The sequence below is a fragment of the Neovison vison genome, chromosome 6 (genome assembly GCF_020171115.1).
Source record: "Neovison vison isolate M4711 chromosome 6, ASM_NN_V1, whole genome shotgun sequence".
NCBI lineage: Eukaryota > Metazoa > Chordata > Mammalia > Carnivora > Mustelidae > Neogale > Neogale vison.
In genome coordinates this window covers 196,486,614-196,510,863 of record NC_058096.1, presented here as the reverse complement: position 1 = coordinate 196,510,863, position 24,250 = coordinate 196,486,614, and the positions used below count along the sequence as shown (strand labels likewise).

At 40.4% G+C, this 24,250-nt stretch overlaps 1 protein-coding gene across 4 annotated transcripts in view; it reads right to left on the bottom strand.

The window, feature by feature from the left end:
• Positions 1-24,250, bottom strand: part of FHIT (fragile histidine triad diadenosine triphosphatase) — a 1,399,398-nt gene that overhangs the window by 163,147 nt on the left and 1,212,001 nt on the right. For all 4 annotated transcript variants that reach the window (XM_044253281.1, XM_044253278.1, XM_044253280.1 and 1 more), the window contains one exon: positions 22,421-22,489. In XM_044253281.1, the coding sequence (XP_044109216.1) occupies positions 22,421-22,489 (69 nt within the window). The remainder of the gene's footprint in view (positions 1-22,420; positions 22,490-24,250) is intronic.

Below are 24,250 nucleotides of genomic sequence, written 5' to 3'. Positions count from 1 at the left end.
GCAAGAATGAACCAGAAAGAAACATGCAGCTGCATCTTTTAAATAATAAATACACTCCACAGATTTTGTTATCTTACTCCCAGCCGATTTTAATCATTTATGGTCTCTTTCTTCCGTGGGCATTTGACCTTTAACTCCAGACACGGAATGAAGAGCCATGAGCTCAAGTTCAGACACTGATCTCTTACTTACAGTAGTAAAATAATAATAGTAACAGCAACAACAACGGGTACTAGCATTTACTGAGCATCACATGCCAGGTCGTCTGCTAGGCAATTAATGCACGCTGTCAGATGGAATCCTTCAAACTATACCATGGCCCAGAAAATATTTTTAGCCTCATTTTGTCAGCGAGGAGATTGAGATTCCAAGGAATGACACTGGGTATCAGCAGAAAGTTTTGTCCCTAGGTCTGTCCCCAGAGTCCTTGCTACCATCTTCCCATTCCAAAGCCACATCCCATTTGGCTTTACAACAGCCTCACCTATTCATGTTTTGTTTTGTTTTTCCTGGGCCTGGATTTAGATCCCGAGCGGGATTCAGAGTGGGACCTTGGGCAAGTGACATAGTTTTCCCGTGTTTTGCTCTTCCACTAGCAATGAACTTCAGAAGTAAGAGCGGACGTGGCAGAGGCACATGTGGGCATATGACATGATGCAGGTGAAATACCGAACTTCTCAGACATTTTCACAAATGGAAAATGATCTCATCTGAGTAGGCAGATAATGGGTAGGGGTAGGGTGACATACCTGGCGTAGGCAGGCAAGAAACGTTTGAACCATTTAAAGAAAACAATGGTACTGTGGCTTCTGCTAGCATCAGCCTTGAGCATCGAGTAACCCTCACCTAGGGAAAGAACATCTCAGTGGAACTAATAAAAATTTGGCTCCTGATAGCTCTTTGCCAGTTAGGTGACATTGGAAGTATACAAGGCAATGGAGGGTAGAAGAGTCAGCTGTTGTGGGCCCAGTACGATGCCAGGCCAGGAAGCACTTTTCCTATAAAGATCCAAATGGTAGATATTTTAGGCTTTGCAGGCCATATGTGAACAAATGAGCATGGTTGTGTTCTAATAAAACATTATTTATGAAACCAAGCCATTGGTTCACTCACTATAGTTTGTAACCCCTGAGGTAGGCACCAAGAAGGCAGAATAGAGGCTCAGTGGGAGACCTTGTACCTGCCCTTCACCTTTCTCTAGCACAGTAACAGGAACAGTACAAGATGATACCTACTGGATTCCCCTCCCTAGGTAGTCTCAGACCTTAAATGTAGAGGTCCAGATAGTGACAGTGACTTGACGAACAGGGTCCCAATAGCTCTAGTCCCAAACTAGCCCTGCAGGGCATGAGAACAGTGAGTTTCTAGGTTGTTCCAGTGGATGGTTCCTTCAAGCAACGGTGTAGGCTGGAGAGCAGAACAGGGGCAGTGACATGGTCCTTCAGCCACATGATATATTAGCTCCTTGATGAAATCAAAGTTAACAGAAGAAAGGCCTGCAGTACCGAGAACACTGGCACATAGGGATGCTTGGGTTTATAGGGATGCTTGGGTTTATACATTTAGAGCAAACCAAATGTCTCTCCTTCCCTTGCCCCCGCTTAGACTTCCCCCAGGTGCTGTCCCCAGCACCACCTTGCACTAAGCCATCTACCCATGCTTGCATTGCTCACTCCTTATGTACCATGTATTTGCCAAGACTAGGGGTGGCTTCTGCCTTAGGCCCAATTTTTGGACTCTGTGCAGTCCTTCCTTGATGTAATCATACCGAGGTTGGTTGTTTTTCCCTCAAGTGTGTGACTGACGTGACTCAGAGAAGAAAACATTTGCTTCCTGCACTGTTGGTTAATGACATCTTTCACTGTCCCTAATCTTTTGATTTTCTCATTCAACCCTGTTTTCCTTAATGGTAATAAGTCTGTCCATTTCTACACTGTCTTTTGGAATTTACTAATAGTTTTATTGTTATCCTTACTCTTCATTGTTTTAGTTTTCAAGTGAAATGGTGAAATATACAAATGGGCACAATATTAGGAAATATCCTAGCCTCAGAGGCAGAAATCCAGAGGTTCAGCCCTAGTCTGCCATTGTCATCTATGCGACTCTGGACAAATGAGTGAACATCTTTGACCTTTAATTGCTTCACCTACAAAATAAAGGTAAGTCTGCCAAACCCAGAAAGAAGCACAAGGATTAAATGAGTTAAATATGGAAGATTCTTTTTTTCTTTTTTTAAGATTTTATTTATTTATTTGGCAGGCAGAGATCACAAGTAGGTAGAGAAGCAGGCGGGGTGGCGGGGAAGCAGGCTCCCCACTGAGCACAGAGCCTGATTCAGGGCTCAATCCCAGGACCCTGGGACCATGACCCGAGCCGAAGGCAGAGGCTTTAACCCACTAAGCTACCCAAGTGCCCCTAAACATGGAAGATTCTTCTTACAACTTGGTAATAAAATTACCTATGACCCAATTAAAATGGCTCAAAATAGACATTTCTCCCAAGAAGTTATGCAAATGGTTAATAAGCATATGCAAAGATGCTCAACATCATTAGCCATCCTGGATGAGAGATGCCTCATATCCACAATGTGATAGCATCTCATACCCACTAGGATGACTATAACTAAAAAGTTAGAAAATAACAAATATTGGTGAGGAAATAAAGAAATTGAAATCCTCATCCCCTCATGCTGCTGGGGATGTAAAATGGTATTGATGCTTTAGGTTAAACATAGAGAGGCCATATGACCCAGCAACTCCACTCCTGAGTATATACCCAAGGGAAATGAAAACACTTGTACATGAGTATCAGCATTCATGGCAGCATTATTTATAAGCAGCCCTATTCATAAAAAAGTAAAAATCAACCCGAATGGCCATAATTGATGAATAAATAAGCAAAATTTGGTACAGTCATATAACAGAATATTATTTGGCAATAAAAAGAAATGGAGTACTGATTCATGCTACATGATGTATGAACCTTGAAAATGTGATGGTAAGTGGAAAGAGGTAGGTCATAAAGGACCACATAATGTACAATGTCCATTTATGTGAAATATTCGCAGTCAGCAAATAGATTACTAATTGCCAGGAGCTGGGGGAAGGGAGGAACGGGGAGTCACTGCCTTTGGTAATGGAGTTTCTTTTGGGGGTGATAACATGTTCTGAAATTAAACAGTGATGACTGCATATTCTGTGAATGCACTTAAAACCATTTAATTGTACATTTTAATGGGTAAACTATATGGTATTTTAATTGTATCTGAATAAACACTGTTGTTATAAAAATATGGGAAGTTTCTAACCTAGGGCCTGGCACACAGTAAGAGCAAAAAATGGTCACTATTATTATCATTAACTCCTCTGGACATGGTTTCTCCATTTTTAAACTGTAGTATATTATTCTGGAGTCTTTCAGCTTTGTTATTCTGAGAATCTAAGTGCTTAAGTATATATGTAATGAGATATAGAGGAGAAGATTATTGTGGGCTGCAGTAGTCAGGAAGTACCTTTGAAGTTTAGACAGGGCAGGTGCTTAGGTGGCTCAGTTGGTTAAGCAACTGCCTTTGGCTCAGGTCACGGTCTTGGAGTCCCAGGATCAAGTCCTGCATCAGGCTCCCTGCTCAGCAGAGAATCTGCTTCTCCCTCTGACCTTCCCCCCTCTCATGCTCTCTCTCTCTCTTTTTTCTCTCTCTCTCTCAAATAAATAAAATCTTTTTTAAAAATAGTTTGGACAGGGCAATGGTTGAGGCAAGAGCTTTTAGAGTCATTGGAGGTAGCGGTCCAATAGCACAAAAGTGGAAACGATTTAGTCCCCTACTGGGCCCATAAAGATGGCAGTTTGATGAAGCCAGTGCAAGAGACAGGTTGAATGAGGAGGCAAAGTTTGATTTCAAAGAATCTTGAAAGCATCGGTCAGGAAGTTTGGACTTGTCCAAACACTGGGAAGCCAGGATTTGAATTTAGGGAAAAGTAATCTGCCAGTTCATGTGGAATAAGTGGGAATGGCTGGAACAAAGTCCAAAAGGTACCTGCAGGTGAGGGTTTGAAGAAAGAGGAAAAGAATGAGGACAGGAAAGAAATGATACAAATAATGTTGCTTCATCATTATAATGGTGACAGAATTCAGAAGGAATATTCCCCAACAACTAATAAAATTAATAATAATGGCCACAAAATAATGGTGAAATCTAGGGCAAATTTAACAGAACCCCTAAATTGGGAATCAAGTATAAACCCATGTCATAAGATTCAAAAGAAACCGGTAGGAAAAAGGAAAGTAGAAATAAATGGGAGGGAGGAAGAGAAAGAAACACATAGAAGGTAATTTTGGTGTGATTTGGAGTTGCATTAAAATCTCTGACCCTGGTGCGCCTGGATGGGGCAGTCAGTTAAGCATCTGACTCTAGATTTCAGCTCAAGGGTCATGATCTCAGGGTTGTGAGATCAAGCCCCATGTCAGCCTCCCTGCTCAGCATGGAGTCTACTTAAGATTCTCTGTTCCTCTATCTTCCCCCCCCACTCCTACTCACTCTCTCTCTTTCTCTCTAAAATAAACAATCAAATCTTAAGAAAAAGCAAAACAAAACAAAACCTTCCAGCCCAACCTTCAGAAAGAGATTGAAAAAAAAATTAGTTGACAGAATTATGAGATTTCTTCTAATTTCACCCACAATCAAGAGAGAGATACACTGAAGACATGATTTGAAAGCTCTGAGAAAGCCCCCAGGAAACTTCTGGATAGGAAATCCCAGGAATTCTGCCTACCCAAGAATAAGAATAACTTTAAGAGGTGTTAGGCAGGAAAAGTTAATAGAACGTGATGAACAACAGTATATAGGGGATCGACTTCAAGAATGAGCTGGAAATGAGGGGCGCCTAGTGGCTCCGTGGGTTAAAGCCTCTGCCTTCAGCTCAGGTCATGATCCTGGGATCATGGTCCTGGGATGGAGCCCTGAATTGGGCTCTCTGCTCAGCAGGGAGCCTGCTTCCTCCTCTCTCTCTGCCTGCCTCTCTGCCTACTTGTGATCTCTGTCAAATAAATAAATAAAATCTTAAAAAAAAAAAAATAAAAAGGAACGAGCTGGAAATGAACCAGATTTTCTAGCTGGGCTTGTCCAGAAGGCAGATGCCAACAGTATGAATGGCTAGAAGAGGGAGATATTTCATGGGAGAAGGGGACGCATTTTCTTTTGAGATGCATTAAGTTTGAGCAATGCATCAGCTGAATTCAAATGTCTGGATCAACCTGTCCTAGAGTCTCCCAAGGAGTACGCCTTTTGTGAATGCGTGCAGGATGAATGCGGCCACTGCATAGAGAACGTTAACTGAAGTTGAAAAAGTGAGAGCAGCTGTGAACAGATTTTCTTTTCAGAAAATCACCTTTTTCAACTACTTTGGAATCAGCTGGCTCCATGATTCTTCAAAAATTTTTAATTTCAAACTATCTTTTTGACATTCTATGTGCTCGCTTCAGCAGCACATATACTAAAATTTGATATTCTAGAGCCACAGCCTGAGTCATCTAGCACTTAAAAAATAATCAGGTAGAGCATATTAGAGAATAGAGAGACCGAATATGTAACTTCCTCCACTGACAGAAGGACAAACAAATTCCTATTTTTACAACTTATTTAAAGACTACTTAACACTTCAAAAAAAATTTATGATTGGTAAATTTCAAGATAATTGTTTTCTGTACTTGGGTGTTACATAATCATCACACATCAGAAAATCAAGTCAATTAACAAATAAAAGTGCAAGTCCTAATCCTTTGTGGAAAATTGTATGTCCTGTTTTTTAGAAAGCTACTACCTGACTCTGGGACTGGACTTTTAATTAAGGGAAAGCTAAGAGAGTCAACCATCAGATGTGTGCAATTATGGGTTCCCCGATGAAGGTCACTGCCATAGGTCCAGTGAATATTTCCTTTTCAAAAGACCCTCTCCTCCTCCTTCCATATTCTGACATTTGCTCTATAAGAGAATAACCCAACAATCAAATGCTCTCACATAGAGACAGCTGGGTCTTGAGTGGACACAGTGAGCCTCAAATCCTTGATTATGTGTGACCATGTATATACCTGTGTACATACATGCATAAGTATGTACACATACTGATAAGTATGTGTATACTTCTTTATAAGAAGTATAAAACTTCTTGCACAAAATCATTTTTTCTAATTTCCTGGATTTTTAAAAAGATTTCTTTTAAATGAATAAGAGAGAGTGAATGAACAAGTGGGAGGGAGGAATAGGGGGAGACAGAAACTTAAGCAGACTCCACACTGCTTGATGCAGGGCTCGATCCCATGAGCCTGAGATCATGATCAGAACCAAAACCGAGAGCTGAACATTCAATCGACTGAGTGACGCAGGTGCCCCTTATTTCCTAGATGTTGAGAACATTCTTCTCTACTTCAACTTGGGTATTCTTAACCCAGGATTAAAAAAAAAAATGTAACATTAAATGTAAATCTTTACAATGTCTGTGCAAATATTTAGAATTTGTCCTAGCTAGGGAGTTTTCAGCTTTCAGCAGGACTCTCAAAGGGGTCTGTAACCCCAAATAGATCTAGAACCACACAGCATGAACCATGAGAGTCTATGGACTCTGGGAAATAAACTGAGGGTTGTAGAGAGGAGGAAGAGGGGAGGATGGGTGAGCCCAGTGATGGGTATTAAGGAGGCATGTATTGCACGGAGCACTGGGTGTTATACGTAAACAATGAATCACGGAACACTACATCAAAAACTAATGATGTACTGCATGGTGACTAACATAACATAATAATAATAATTTAAAAAGAGAAGCCCAGCATGGAGGATCCCTAAAAATTAAAGACAGAGAAAATTTATTAAGTGCATCTTCATGAGATGAAGAGCCAAATTCACAGTGCTTCTCAGGACTCAGTTCCCGGAGGCCCCAGTCAGTCAGTGGTGGAATCCTACTGTGTCTCAATTGTCTGCATGACTTCCCCTCCCTGTTATTTTTATATCCAGCTAATTATTTCCTTAATATTTCCATAAAATAAAATTCCTAAAGTGATAGAATCAACCTTTTCATAGTCCTCCCTTTCTAAAGGGACTATTGTTGTCACTTTGAAGACTGTAAATAGCATTCACCATGATATTTAATTTTAAGTTTGTGCCAACATTTAGTGGAAATATCTAAGTTTTGAAAATAGTAGGGAGCTCACATTCCATCTGGTGTGTTTTCATTTTATCTCCCCTTCTCGGTGAATTTTAAAAGTCAACTGCAGTGTCAATATCCTTTCTGCTATGCTAATGTGGCCTCCATGCAGAAATCAAAGGGAGGGAGTCCTCAGGGTAAGTGGTTCTTTCTCAATTGAACTAGTTAGTGTCATAGAATCACAAAGTATCAGAGCTGAACGTGTGCTTAGAGGTGACCGAGATGAGATGAATGACTCTCAGTTTGAGGAAAGGGAAACTGAGCCCCAGACGCAGGGAAATGACCAAGGTCTCATTAGCAATAGAGCCAGGACGTGAACCTCTATGGAGAGAAGGAAGGTGGTCACTTCCCCGAACCTGTAATACCCTTCATCATAGTGGACTGCCCCATGGGACTCAGTGGTTTCTACTGTGTGGTTACTGTGGCTCATTTCTTATCCACATAAGGCAGGCTACTCTTTCAAAGTAATCACCGGTGTGCCATTTCCCTCTTGATCCTCTCTTCTGGCTAACTGGAAGTATAACTACTGCTTAGCACTAGTCTCCTGCACTCACCAAGATGACTTCTAAGTGCAAAAGGCACTGCCTAGCATGAGAGAGAAATGATTCGTGCAGGGATAAGGAGCCTGCATAGCTCTACCTGCCCATCCTTGGACTTGAAAAAAAAAAGATTTTTCAAACTGGAGAAGAGACAGAACTTAAGAGAGAGAAAGCAACTGAGGGACAGAGAGACAGAATGAGAGAGAAAGCTCATAAGCACAACCTAGGGCAATAGGCTCTTCCCTTGCCCTTCTTCCAAACCCTGGGCTGAATCCTGAGGTTTGAAGATACATTAATTTGATATTTGTACTATAACAAATTTCCACAAACTTGGTGGCTTTAAACAACACGAGTTTACTATCTTATAGTTCTGGAAGTCAGAGGTCCAAGGCCGCTCTCAACAGGCAAAAATCAAGAGGTTAGCAGGTCTGCATTCTTTTCTGGGAGGTCAAGGGGGAAAATTTGTTTTCTCGCCTTTTCCATCCTCTAGATACCGGCTGCATTCCTTGCTTCATGGCCCACTTTGACCATTGAAGCCAGCGATGACCGATTGAGTCTTCCTCTGGCTGCATCACTTTGACACTGACTCTTCTGCCTCCCTTGTCTATGTGTTAAGGACTCTTGTGATTACACTGGGTCTACTCAGGAGAATTCAGGATAATCTTCCTCTTTTAAAACCAGCTAGCAGCCACTTTAATTCTATCTACTACCTTAATTCTTTGCCACGTAACATGTTTACAGGTTCTGGAGATTAAGCCATGGACACCCTTAGGAGGCAGTCATTCTGCCTTCCACAAGTGACTTGCCAGAAACCTCCCCTTTGGGTTGGGACTCCAAGACAGAGTGTACCTGCACTCTGCTCTTCTCATCATTAACTCTGGTAGCACATTTCTCTGCAAAGAAAATGATGAAGTGTTGTATCAACAACATGAGTGTCTACCAGGGAGTCCCAAGTCTCCCGCAGGTCTCAGGAAAGCACGGAAGAAAAGAAGAACTTTTCTGTGCCCATGAGAAGAATGCTGAAAAGGTGGCAAAGGGCACAGAGTCAGTGCTCTTCATGTGCTGTATGCAGAGGCTTTTTCAGGACCATGGACACCTCAGGGAGGCAGGAGACCATGATCACTAACCCTCAGTGGACAACTGCCCTGCTTATGGGTATCGGCATGGACCAAGGATACACCCAAGGACCAGGAAAGGTAAATTACTTAGACACCAGACGCCAAAGAAATAACAGCCAAGAACTGCATAACCCCTGCCCTCCCCAAATGACATGTGGCTGACAGTGGTCCCAGAGAGCAGAATGCTGAACTGAGAGGGTGTAAACCAGAATAGGGCTGAATTATAGGTTTGAACTCACTGAGACGGTGCTGAATTTGCTGAGCAAAACCTGGCCTTGGGCTGATGAAATGGTCTGCTCTCAGGGCCACAAATTAAATCCAAATTTGGGATTAAAGTGTATCTCATTCTTGTATAGTCAAGTTGGTAACTGTGAAATTAATTATGGCCCACTCACGGACCTCAGAAATGGCAGGAGATGACTTGGTGATGGAGAAGAAACCTGAGACAAGACAAAGTGACTAGGGAGCAGGCTTCAGAGCGTTATATCTAATGTATCCTTTCCTGCAACTCTCTGGGTGGGAACTCAGGGAAATGTGATCCTAAACAGTATTTTTTACTAACAAAGGCCCTTTCTCTGGGTATTGCTGCTCAAGTGATCAGTCACATATGAGCATCTCTCACGAAGGATTCACCAAAATTTAAGTCTCTTTCACCAGCCAGCCCCCCATAACTGTTGGTCCTTGTCAATGAGTTTAAAAGAACACAAAGTCTGCTTATAAAAAAACTACCCCTAATATTTTATTTAAGTTACAGAATTTTGAACATTCACTATATAAAGTTTGGGAAAAATGCCAAAGGGTACAAAGAAAGAAACGGAATAGACCTACGGTTCTGTTACCCAGCCACAATACCTTTTAATTACCAGAAGTATATGTTTCTATTTTATTCTTGATTTACATGCCACTATTTTCATTCAATATTATAATCTCAATGTTTTACATCATCAAAATTATTTTAAAGCACTCATCCACATATGTGAATACATACAATTAAAATATATCCCTCTATTATTTGACATTTAAATTATTTCCCAGGCATGGATTTTCTAAAATGAAATAGGTCAGTTACACAAGTTTTATAGACACACACTCTGAGGTAATTTGGAAACTATGATACAGATAACAGTATTTTTGAGCCTACAGTGGAATAAGAGAGAAATATCTATTATTTTCTTGGCAGGGTATTGACACAATTCCATAATATGAAGGTGCATGAGGATTACTCCATCTTGGATTGATTTATCTTAGAGAGTGGTGGGGCTCTCAGGTCTCAGGGGCCAATTTTCAAACTAATTACAGGTAGATTCCAGAAATGAGTACAAGGTCCAGAGCTGGGCTTTGTGATTGGATTCTGGAGTTAACAACAAAGTCCCACATACCTCTAGACTAAAGTCTGATATTCCAGCTTCAAAATCCTGCTCTTTTCCCATCAGGCTTTGTTAGTTTATAAAATACTTTGTCATCTCTGGGAAGGAAACAATGTGAATTACTTTGTTACAATGAAGATACAGTTTCTTTCCTGAGGGGAGATTTTGACAGGAAGGAAGGTAGTACCCCAAAAACTAATGGAGGAATTTGCAGCTGATAAAGAAAAGCCACAGAGCTCAGAAATGAGAGAGCTAGTCTCTGAATTCAGAGGGTCAGAGGAGTAACAGATTCAGTTCAGCAAACATTTTTCAAGAAGCTACTCCATCAGGTAGCGGGATTTATCGGGTGTGAAGAGGTAGGGAAGACAAAGGTGATTAAAACACTTCTGGGAGTTCACAGAGGCAATGGAGTGAAAGAGAACTGAGCAGTATGAATCCTCTGCCTGTTTTACTCTCTATGTGTGTGTGTGTGTGACCTTGAAAATGTTACTAGGTTTCTCTGTGCCTCAGTTTTCCTATTCTAGAAAGTAAATGTACTCACTGCCCTACCCTGTACTTTATTGGATGCAAGACCTCATCAGCATGCTGAAGTCATAACCACACCATAATTCCCCTCTGCATTTGAGAAGATCATCCCTAACTTTTTCCTCAATAAGTTGAATTCAGCTATATACCAGATCACTAATAAATAAAATCCCCCAAGCTCCTCATGCTCTTGATTTCGAGATGAGACCTGAACAAAGAAACTACACCAGTGCCCCAGGGAAGGAAGGTAAATGGTAGACCCATCATGTGGATGGAAAACGGCTTAAGAAAACAAGTATGATTGCTTATTTCAGATAGCTAAAAGTAAAGTCAGCTTCAGTCATCGTAACAACTAATGTGGCCAAGATTACTGAAGAACCCAGTTGAAGGTTCATACATGGATCTGACCCAACTGTGTACATTCTTCTTCAAAATCTCTGAAGAGTTATCTAAAAAGAACCAAAATTCTTTCAAAGGAAAAAGATGGTGCAGAAACAAGGTTTCATTTCAGGGAAAAGGGAATATTCTATAAGTTCCTTAGTTACAGTTAATATAAGAAGGATTTCCAGCAGGTACTGGTACAGCTGGCCTAGAAGATATTTATGGTCCACTGAGAGTTGTAAGCCAGGACTGTTTCTTTTTGAGGAAGAAAAAGGCAGCAATTTCCTTTTAAATATTTTAGTTTGTTATCATGCCATGAATACACTATAAAGCATGCAAAAGTATTTAAGAGGTTCAGTGCACAAAACCAGATCAGAAAGGATGACCTTGGGAATTGTAGAAGCTTGGCTAGAGTGTGTTGATGACTTCCTTGTGTTTTAAAAAAAAACAAAAACTATAAAAAGGAGTTATAATAAAGTATCTAGCTGGGGACTTGTGGGTCATATGTGAAAAGCAGAGAACGTATCTAACTTTGGAAAATGCCAATTTCCTACACTCTAAGTTTTATGTGCTTAATTAGCAGTGGTGTGTCCAGGACCTATGGGTTTCTTGGAAATCTAGGATATGTGTGCGTGAGCGAATGTCTCTAAGGCCAAACAGAGACCTTGAAACTATCTGAGATTTAGCACTGGAGGTCATATTATCTAGAGAAATCACTCGTCTCACTACCTTTGAGTTTTCCATAAAAATGAAGGATAATATTTGCCTCAGACCAAAGGTTTTGTAGTCAGATGGACTGTGGCATAGACAAGCTTTGCCATGAACTAGTTATAATGTCTTGAGACAAACACACACTTGCTGGGAGGTGTAGCTTCAGCTGAATCGTATTAATGATATTGACCTCACAAGGTTTAGGAAAATTTAAGAAATGTATGTACAGAACCTAACACAGAGTCCAGCCCATTGTGGACTCTCAGTAAATGACAATAATATTTTTATTCTATTACTAGTTTTCATTAGTTCTCTCTCTAGGAAACAAAATTAAGAACTGTTTATTACTACTCACCTATTATTTAATCCCAGTAGCAAATCTCACCTGCCCCTCATTTCAAATACTGCCAACATAAAAGATACTGAGATTTAAGTAGCAAGTTCAACATTAAAGAAGTAATAAACCACCGTACTGACCCAGTGCACAGAATTGAGATCTATGTAGGTTTAGGAACCTATTCTAGATTTTCTTGACTGGAAAGAAAATCTGGCATCTCTCAACTTGGCTCCTATAAATCAGGGGGTCATAACAATCTCCGAAAGAGCTGCTTGCCAGTAAGGTAAAGCAATCTGAAAGTCTTGGAATAAAATTGTAAATCAAAATTTCTTCTTTCCAGAAGAGTTTCTGTCAATGGAAATGTTCGCAGGTCTGGACAGTGTGGGCTACACACTTGTGGTGACTTAAAAGTTTAAAGTGGTCACAAATTATTGAGCTGCTGTTTCTCTGAAGGCTGTTGGCCCAAGACGGGCATGATAGTTGTAATGACATTGTACCTTTATGATCTCGCCTTGATGGGTCTCTTGGATTTGGAATACCTCCTGGGTCTCCAGAGAAGGGGTCCTCTGGACAGTCACCTAGTTCAGCTTCCAACTTCTCACTCATTCCCACTAACTCTTTATAATACTCTCTGATAATAATATGATAGTAATAATAGTGTTAATAATTACACAAATAACAGCTAACATTTATTAAGCATTAACACTGCATCAGGCATTGTTCAAGGGCTTTATATGCAGTAATTTATTTTATTCTTCCAGCAGCCCCATCATAATCCCCATTTTACAGACGAGGAAATTGAGGCATGAAGCAACCAGTCTGGATCTGGAAGCCCAACCTTAAGTCCTGATATTGCCATAAAAGTACATTTAATGGCGGGGGGCAGGGGGGCAGCTGGCTCAGTCGGTAGAGCATGTGACTCCTAATCTTGGATTCATGAGTTCAAGCTCCACTTTGGGTGCTGATTACTGAAATAAATAAAGCTTTTTTTAAAAAGATTTTTATTTATTTATTTGACAGACGGAAATCATAAATAGGCAGAGAAGCAGGCATAGAGAGAGGAGGAACCAGGCTCCCTGCTGAGCAGAGAGCCCGATGCGGGCTCTGGGATTCTAGGATCATGACCTGAGCAGAAGGCAGAGGCCTCAACCTACTGAGCTACCCAGGTGCCCCTAAAACTTTTTTAAAAAGTACACTTAATGGGTTTCTTTTCAAAACTGGAAGAAAGTTTGGCCACCTGAATAATGGTTGATTATGCTACTCATAGAGAAACAATGGTACAAAGAAACAATGATCAAAACAGTGGCTCATCTATCCTCCAAAATTCATGGATTATCTTGTCAACGCCTGGTGAATTAGTAGAAGAAAGATAAATTAGAAGAAAAATGAAAATAGACTGTGTAGAGGAATCCAACTGGTCATCTCTGAGGTCATTTCATTGTTACATGTACACAAAGCACTTAAGGTTGATAGGCCCTAACTCAACTTTTTGATGACATATATCTTGTGTTATCTTATGGTTTTAAGGACCAGGAAAAATAAATTATTATCATCTGGATATGGAAAGGTGGGGTGAAAAAATTAAGAGGTTTTGCATTAAAATTACACTTTATGAAAACTAATGTAGTTGTTTGGATTTAATCAAGCCTGAAATTGTACTTTCCAATTTGTTAGCCACTAGCCATATGTAGCTAGTCTAAATTGAGATGTGTTTAAAATATGAAATATATATTAAATTTCAAGGACTTATACAAAAAGAGGATGCAAATATCTCATTAATAATGCTTTGTATTGGGGCACCTGGGTGGCTCAGTTGGTTAAGCATCCAACTTTTGGTTCTGGCTCAGGTCATGATCTCAACTGTGATCCTTGATTGTGAGATCAAGCCCTGAGTCAGACTCCAGGCCCAGCATGCTTAAAATTCTCTCTCTCTCCTACTCTCTCTCTCTAAAAAAATATATTTTGTATCAATTACATGATTAAATGATAATCTTTTGGTTATACTGGGTTAAAAAGGATATCACTAAATTATTTTCAACGATTTCTTTTCACTTATTTTAATGTGGCTATTGAAACATTTTTAAATTCATGTGTAACTCACATTATATTCTGTTTTGCAATGCTGCTCTAACACACAGTATGGAAAGTACAGAATGGAACATTGTGAGAGATATCACTTGACGGAGACATCAGTATAGTCATATTGTGGGTGACATTAGTATAGCCATACTGTGGGCACCTGAGCTAGGATTCCAAAGACCAGGCTATGTTTCTAGAGCCCTATATACCTTTTCTGAAGCAGGTAACTTGGAGATCTACTCTTCTCCACTGGCATGTAACACAAGATAGATCCAAAGAATAGGTCCTGCTCAAAGCTAATGGGTAATAAGACTTACTCATAAAGACCATTTTAATTAGGTATATCATTCTTTTATCCAAAAAAATTGGCAGTTGATAATTGAAAAGCAAAAAGAAAAAAAATCAAGTGCTTTGGGGCTTAAAAATTTATTCATCTTTATTCTTTCTTTCGCCCTTAATTCTTGCTTATTTGGCTTTTCGTCCTTAAAACAGAGATCAAGTCAAATGTTTAGGGAGTTTTTTCTTTGAGGTCATTATAATTTTTTTTAAGTAGGCTCCACAGCATTGGGCTTGAACTCATGACTGTGAGATCAAGACCAGAGCTGAGATCAAGAGTTGGACTCCTTACTGAGCCATCCCAGGAGCCCTAAGGCCATTATAATTTATATTGACAGAAAAGTGTCAATGCTTAATCATATTTCTTTCCTTCTTGCTATACTTATCCACTTCTGCACATATGTTTTTTCTTCCAGTAATCCCTATTCTCTCAAAACTCTCAAGCAAAATAGATTTAGAAAAAATTCTTATGTGTGATATTGATAGTTTTCTTTAGCGGGTCATAGGCTCCTAAGTTACTGAATATTTTTCGACACTCTTATGAAGTGACTGTTACAGTTTTGTCAAGAGCCTTGAATATAAACTTAATTTTAAAATGGAAAAATACACGAATGGTCCAATCTTTATTTACTGATGTTAGTTGAGGTTTGATTGCAGTAGTCACAGTATTACTAAAGACACAACTGTGACAGAAAGATCTCAGCAGTGAAGACTTCTTAAAGCATCTTATCTAGCGTGATCTTATTGATTTCTGCTGGGATAGGTGTGTTTGGAGACAGGATTCACTGGGGAAGGCAGAAAAGACTCTGGGCAATAAAGCTGTATTCAGAAAACATGGAATGGTCTTACTTTGGTATGATGGATAGAATGACATGTGACTAACTTTTTGCTGCTTGTTTATTAATATGCAATTAAACACATTCCAATGAGAGAGGAGAGCAGTTCTGACAAGACGTGGCATACAGTGGACGTTGTCAAGGCCTATTTCAAGAAAAATCATAGTGGTGTCATCCTTTGCCTTGAGGTACATCCTATAGGTACCTGTCCTTCTCATCACCAGCCACTCTTCTGCCTTCCTTCAGTGTTTTTCCTTTTGTATCCAGTGACTGCAGGATTATCCCTGGAGGTCCCCAGCCCACCATTATAACACTGCATGCTTCTCAACATTTCACAGACGTAGCGTCAAAAGTAACTAACCTGACTTGTATACTCCCTGAATTCTTATTTCTACTAGGAAAAATGGGCAAAAATAATTTTTAACCAGGTAAATGCTTCTTTGCTAACCTTGTGTTCCTCTCTCCAAGGGACAGAGACATCTGAGTAATAATCTGAGATAGGAAAGGGTAAACCAGATGTCTACCCAATTCTCTTATACTTAAAATAGATAAGCAAATAATATTCAGAGATCCACACAGGGAGAATTTGATGTCAAAGATAATTAAATTACCACTAACTATATATTTTTTATTGGTTATACAATATCCAGATTCTTTGAGGTAGAAGTTCTCATAACATTATAATAACTTTGTATGGTGACAGATGATAATTACACTTCCTATGGCAAACATTTCATAATGTATATGATTTTCAAGTTGCTAGGTTATACACCTAAAACTAATGTAATATTATATGTTAACTATGCTGCAATTAAAATTCTTTTAAGAAAAATTTGAAAGTTCTCATGAATTTAGAAGAACCCACAGTTTCTGTTTTATTATTTTTAAGCTTTTTTAAAAATTAATTTTGTGTGTGCGTGTGTTCCAAAATTCATTGCTTGTGCACCTCACCCAGTGCTCCATGCAATATGTGTCCTCTTTAATATCCACCGCCAGGCTCACCCAACCCCGAACCCCCTCCCCTCCAAAACCCTGAGTTTGTTTCTCAGAGTCCACAGTCTCTCATGGTTTGTCTCCCCCTCCAATTTCTCCCAACTCCCTTCTCCTCCCCATTTCCCAATGTCCTCCATGTTAGTTTCTGTTTTATTCTTAAAAGAGGTAACCAAGTTTTCATTCCAAAATTCTCAAACAGTAAAAAATGCATTACTCAGTATGAAGACATCATTGAACTCAAAAGGGGGGGGGAGCTAATTAACTGTCTCACTGAAACATTCCTTCCCTTTTGGAGTCAACTGGGGACCCATGGACTTTGAGCCCATTGTCAAATGGTGTGTGAAAGAGATCCAAGTTCAACAAAAAATATTATCAGCAATATAATAGTTTTCTCCAGCCCTCAGGGCCAAATGACCTGCATTTTAGCAAATTGATTTTGTTCATGCATTGTGTTAAGCCAAGCAATTGTTTCCCATGACATGCTTGAACCCACAGTTGCTCTGTCTATGAAATTCATGGTTGAATTGTCCAATTGCTGATTGCTATTCCCATTTGCTTTAATAATAGTCACTTCCTTCGTCAGTAATGGGTTTTATATACAGTGCACAATCACAACCATTCAATGTCACCCATAAACATTTGATGAATTGTCTAATACAGTTATGAGACTTGCTTATTTGGGACCCAGCTAGGTTAAGCCTTACTGAGTTAATGAGATGATGTACCATGGCATTAGGCAATGGGTGTTTCCCTCCCCCACATTAGCTGTATGTTCTCTTTTAACCAAGGACCCATTTATGTCATTATCATAATCTTCATCAACTTGTCAAGATAATGGAGGACCCACTGAGTTCAGAGAAGGCCTCACATAATTCATGGAAGTTTAAAGAGCATGGATATAGAAAGGGTTTGAGAACAATGGACAAATAAGATCTTCATGGAAAACATTACCAAAAGGCCTTTATAAGAGATTTTTCCTTGAAAAGGGTGGAATATGAACTCATTTTTGAGGGAGAAAAAGGAGACTCATTCTCTGATATGAGGAAGATAAATTAGTGATCAAAATGCACAAAGACACATCCAGGACAGAAAGCTCGAGGAAGAGCTAATAAAGATAACCTCAGATAGGACAATCCAGATTGAAATGAAAGGAAGAGAATTCTGGAGGCTGCTTTCAGCAAATCCCACATCTGTATTTGTTGCAGACACGTGAGTCTAGATTTTGGGGGAGGCAAGTGACTTATCAATGTTGACACATGCCTCCCAGACTTCCTTAGCCATCAGACAAGGTTTATAATTACTTTGCTGTCCTTCTGACATGCGGCGATCTGGAACCGTGTGCACACGGATTTCTGACCAGCAGATTCTGTTCCATAAATTCTCCATTAAATTAGCCTCAGATGGCTGACATCACCATGTCAGAATCTCACCCAATGTAGGTCCAAGTTAATAAATTGACCCCCTGAAAAGCAAGATGTTCTCTCCCTTTAAATTATGTTAGGACTAGTAGGGAATGTCAAGTTCTTCTAGTTCAATGCCTCATTCCCTCATGTACACATTCATTCAACAAATATTTCTTGGAGACCTCCTCTGCCCGATTAGGTCACTGTTCCCAAGACTCTACAGCATAGTGGGAACACAGGCACTGATTACTAAGCTAAAAAATTATTTCAAGCGTGGTCAGTATTAAGAAGGAAATAAATATAGTAATATATGATAGAATTATTGTGGAGAAGACAAGAGATTAGTTATCTCAGATGGGCTGGGGGAATCCATGAAAAGAACCCTTCAAGGAGCTGATATTTGAGCTGAGATGTGGATTAAGACAGGAAGCCAATGGAGGTTACAGGCAAAGGAAACATGAGTGCCAAGGCCCTGAGGTGGGAACAAGAATAATGTACTTGACAAAAGCAAGCAGTGAGGGAGAATTAAATTAACAAGAACTGGAGAGGTAGGCAGGGTATACTAAAGTTAAAGAACTTACCTAGGGTCATAGTGCTATATGTGAGGAACCAAGGAGGTAGAACGGAAGTTACAGAGAAGTGACATGCACAGTAGAGGAGACAGACAATCCTGTGGAGTGGTGACATTTGATAGGTAGAGGGAAGAGGGGCAGTCCATGAAATAGAGATCTCAAACTCAAATGGCTTCAGTGGCCAGATAGGTATCATAAACATATGAGGCAAGCGTTGCTAAGAGACAGGGAGTTGGGGGAGATGTAGTGACCCGAAGAATGAATAAGATGCCCAACACCATTCAAACTCATTAAAAAATATTTTGCAGGAAAAATAAAATACATATGAGGAGGCAAGCAGAGCCTATGGGCCATCCCTACGCAACAGTGAACTGGAGGAAAAGTAGGAAGCAGGTTGAGAATGAGAAAAATCAATAGATCATGGTCACCCATACCTCAGAGGAGAACTACACTTATATTTCTATGAGCTACATAAAAAATTTTGTCCTATTAGGCAGCAACCCAAATGCTATTATTCTGATGACAACTACAGCAACAACTCACACTAGTTGTTACAGAACTTGCCTAACCAAAAAATAAAGGGAATGATCCAATGGGCCAGATTGGTAAAGAGTGGAATCATAGAACCAAGAGGTCCCTCCAAGGACTGGATGTAGAAGTCCTCCTGAGGAATCATGGCCATCCACTCTGTGCCTGCATGGATCTGGGAAAAGGAAGCCCTCACATACCCCCAATCTCTCTCTCTCTCTCTCTCTCTCTCTCTCTCTCTCACACACACACACACACACACACACACACACACACACACACACGGCACTGTAAGTGTTTAGCAAGTTCTGTCAATCTGATCTATTATTATACGGAGCTGATATCTTGCTCCTTTTAGTTCCAAAACCCCAGATTTCTACCCCCTTCCCATCAAAGACACACAGATCATTTAATACTTTTCCCACCTACTGGCAAATATTTAGAAATAATGACTCTGTCACTGCCTTCCCCCTCCAAGTCCACCCTTCTCCAGACAAAATATCTCTACCTTCCACTACTCCCCAGATCAACATGTCCAGACTCTGCCATCCCAATCATCTTTCCATGAACCTTCTCCAGTTTGTCACTCTCTCTCCTCAAACAGGGCCCAGCGAGAACCCCACATTCTTAGCCGATTTATAATCTGACACTCCTTTACACATCATTTTCTGTTTCCACAGTAGAAGGAACACAATTGCTTTTTATGGAGCCCCCTCTCCTGTTGTCCCCGTTCCCACTCCCCACCCTCCAAGCAAGTCTGTTTGCTGTATTTCATGGACAGATACATAATCTAGAATGAGTTGCTCCCATCAGCATAAAGAATGCTGTCCCTCATCACTCCATCATTTCTGATTAAGATCACTCAGTCTAATGCACATTATGTCTTGTACCAATAATGCCTGTGCAATGCTTCATGTTTCTTGTGCCACTTTCTAGACATTATCTTATTACATGCTGAAACTGGAAAAGTATATTTTTGCACAAAGAGGAAGATGAATCTGAGAATGAGTAATGAAAGGCAAAGGGAAAATTGGAAATCTGACCCCTGAAAAGAGTGTTGAGTGGAAGCATCCAATGTCCTGGCTTTGAATATAAATTCTGCCTTTACCCACCAACTGCTAGTCCTTTGAAAAACAAAATTAATGATCATAATAAGAATAGAACCACTACCTATTAATAAATGCCTAGTAGGTACCAATCCCCACAACGAGCTTTTTAGGTACAGTATATCATATGTTTTGTACAACGAGCTTTTGAAGGGCGTTATCTCCATTTTTAAAGATAAAACACAGAGCTTTAATGCCTTGCCCTATGTCACAAAATTAGCAGGTAGCACTTGAATTTAAACCTAATTCTGCCTGTCTCTGAAGTTCAATCCCTTCATAGTTTTATACCACAATCTCCTTTAGTGGGTACTGTCTATACTGCAGGACTTAGCAGTTAATTGAAAAAAAAAATAGAACTGTTACAGTAATTCCATCTCCTGAGATGCTTCTCCAAATAGGTAGAAGCAGGAACATGTGCTGCCTCATCTATGGGGCTAGAGATGCTGTGAGAGCACACAAGGGCAAAAGAGTAAGGGAGAGGAGAAAGGACACATGCCACCCTCAGCATTGGACATCGTGTCTCAGACTGGGCTGAAATGTAGCCCCACAGCTCCTGTCACAAGTGCATTTAGAATATAAATAAGATTTCAAGGTGACAGTTCAGCCTAAGAAAACAGTGTTTTCAAGCACTTTTAATAACACTTTAGCAATATTCACTTGTATATAAATCATGTGCTAATTTATTCATTAAAATAGCCTGTACTTGGCAACATTTTATTAACCTTAGTTTATGTTAATAAGATCAGTACTCATATTTTTTAAAAATACGCATCTCTTTATAATTACTCCATAATTCTGATTTTCTTCCAACTTGAACTAAGCCCTTACTAACTCCAAGTCACATTCCACATCTAACGAAAACGAGTTCAAATTATAATGTTATAGGATAGAACTTTCAGAAAGTAGAAATTTGGGAGACTATTCCCAAATCTAGCTATGAGCAGAATCTCCTGGGCACTTTCTTATGCTCCCATAATTACTGATTCCAATGTGCCCCCAAAATCCGCTGGGTCAGAATGTCTAGGGATGGGATCTCTGGGGAACGGAGATTTGTAGCAACTGGTCCAAAAGCCAGTACTTAGGAATTTAGGAACCAAAAGCCAGTACTCTAGTTACTGGTGTAACGAGAAGGTTTCCACTCGGCACAGGCCTATTACAGCTCACAGGAGGCACAATATAGTGAGGGTTGTCCCAAAAGCATGATCACCAGTTACATCTGAGGAACCAGGGAGTCCCAGAAAAATTAACTGTAAGTCTCATTATTAACTGATGACCTCTCATTCTTTATTTTAGGGTCTTGGTAGCCATTTTAATATCCAATTACTACAAAGAAACACTAAAAATACAAAAAAAGACACACTAATACAAAAAAAAAAAAAAACACAAACCCTACAAATATAAACCCAGGTGGAGATAATCACAGGGGTAGGGCCACACGATGAACAACCAAAATTTTTTTTAAAAATGTACTTGAAGCATTGTTCTCCAGTGGTTAGAATAGTAGTGTCAAAAAGATGGCAGGACTGGTACCCCTTTCCTATCTGACACCTGTGGTAGACACAGCTAATCAATCACAGCATTTGTCTTTGTTTCATCCAGAAACAGCCTCAAAACCCTTTCCAAGCAAGCACTGGGGGCACCTCTGCCATCTGATCATTTGGGGAACATATGTGCCCTTCCCTGGCTAGAATAAGTAGTTAAATTGAATCATCCATCTAGGATTTTACACCAGCATATCCATTATAGGTTATTTACCCCACATGGTGCACACAGACCCCCAAAGGTCCCCAGGTAGAGGTCCCCAGGCAGATCGCCTTTCTACTTCGTCTCATAAGTGGTTTCACATTTATATTTTTGAATGGAAATATCCAGAAATCAGTTCGCTGTTCAAATGTTTATGATACATGGGCAGCACTCCTATCATTCAAGCCAACCAGGTTCTGCAGATGATAATTCAAAGTTCCACTTTGAATAAATGTTATTAGGGGAGAGAAGCTGAGTTAAAATTAAATGGAGCATTTGACTAGAAAAATAATCTATGAGTTGGCTTGATTTCCATTGGTCAGCAGCACTATAGATTTTCTCCTGTGGAGACTCTGGGCTGTATCTCCACACAATATTTAGTGTCCTTGGAAATGAGAGGGAGGAAATCACAAGGACACTTGGTTTCTGCCACATTTCATTTGGGAAAAAAAAAAATCATTATAATTCATTTGTCTTTGGTTTCTGTCATGGACATTCTTGGCTCCTTGGCTTCTCCTGCCACTTCCGAAGTCATATTGGGTAGAATCCCACATAAGCCCATAGATCCAAGGTGATACCTGGTTCATCAGCTTGATTTCCTCACACAGACAGCCCCTGTGATCACGCAATAAGATCAGAGAGAAGAGACCCACCTCATCATAGATGCTGTCATTCCTTTGAAAGTCTCCAGCCTTCCTCGGAAGAACGTGGACGTGAACATGCTGAAAATGAATGAGAGAGGAAAAAAAATGAAATGTGATTATCTCCCCATATATTTCTAGACTTGACAGTGATGCTCCCATGAAGCCCAATTACTTCACATTGGTTCCTGCTAGATTATTTTTCAGAGGAGGAGGATGTTCACCTTCAGTAACTGTATCTGAAATCCATGGAGAATAGAGAAGCTTAAAACAAGAGAGAATGATGTGGTGGCATGGATGAGAATTGGAGTGAAACGCCAGAACATTTTAGGGGGTCTGTGGAATTATTCATAGCTGTCAGTCTTGGCTATAGTTAGCCAGTGCTGTGAAGTGACAGGTGACCACAGTGACTCTGAAAGTGACAAGAAATGAGACTTGGCCGAGGGAGAATTGCGTGGGAGCAAATAAGTGATGGTAGCGAAGGGTGTGGGCCAAGTTACAGAATTAAGGTTTTTCCAGCAAAATTCATTTAAAAGTAATACAAATAGTTCTCCTTTATTAAACGTTGACTTATTGTGATAAGAAAGATCTACGCTTAGCACTGATCTCATGTACTGTTCTGAATAATCCCATGAGGCAACTTCTACTCTGAGAACCCCTTTACAGGTAAGGAAATTGACCCTCAGTAGTGGTCAAGGCCCTGCAGGAGGTGCAGTGTCTATGCAGGAACCCAGGGCTGGTGGCTCTTGTCCCCACACTCTTCATGAGCATCGACGCTCCTTCAATGAGTTCCATCTATTAAACAGCCCGTGTCTCCAGTCTATGAAAGCACCCAGGTAATAGACAGAGCTATGCTATTATGCAGAGATCGTGAATCAAGGCACATCGCATATCTAATTCAGTATATTCTTCAAGGCTAAACTGCCATTTGAAAGTTTTACTTTCCAAATAGCCTCTATTGTACCGCAGCTCAAGTTAAACCTCATTCCTGCCCTTGAGCTATGTTCCTGCGTTTATTACAAACCGTGGGGAGGAATGTGAAAATGAAAAGCCTAAATGTAGAGAGGCAGACAAAGAATCAAACTTAGTCCCTGATCACACCCACCCCTTCTTGATTACGGAGATCAGCCTCTGAGCTTCCAAAGGGCCTCTGGAGAATGTGAGATTAAGTGTCCCTGTGGCTTCGCTGCACAAGAAAGGGAAAAATGATATGCTATTAAAGCAGAGGTAGGGACAAGGCGGTCCAAGGTGAATGAAGGCAGAGGAGCTTCCCATCAGCCCCTGAGTGCACAGCCCCCAAAGAAGGACATGTTTTTGCCAGAATATTCTCCAGTCGATGAAGGCATTCACGGATTGCTCAGTAACTGGGACAAGTGTATACTTAAGTTACAAAGATTGCGTGAGCGTAGGGAGACAAGGGGAACAAATAAATGGGGAAACATAAATTTGCAAACTGCCCGTGGACCAAAGCCTTAGGAGAAAGCAATGGAGGATGCGCTTGGGCTGGATATGCTGAAAGACACAGGCTGGGTGACTTCAAGGTGAGACCAGAAAAATGTCACAGTTCAAGGCAAGAGCCCACCTGGGAAGGAGGCTTCCCTCAACCCTTGCTTCCCACACCTGAAGCTCTCCTTACCTCCTCTCATTCTTTCCCTTTTCCTTTCTTCCTTTTATCCTTCCTTCCTTTCTACCCTGCTTCCTGCTTTTCTTCCTTTCTTCTATCCACCCACCCACCCAACCACCATCTTCCTTGTACGTGGAATAATCAGATATTCCACACCAGGGCTCCGCTGTCCAACTGCCTGCTGTCAACCACTTACTGGCCATGGTCCCTGCCTCAGA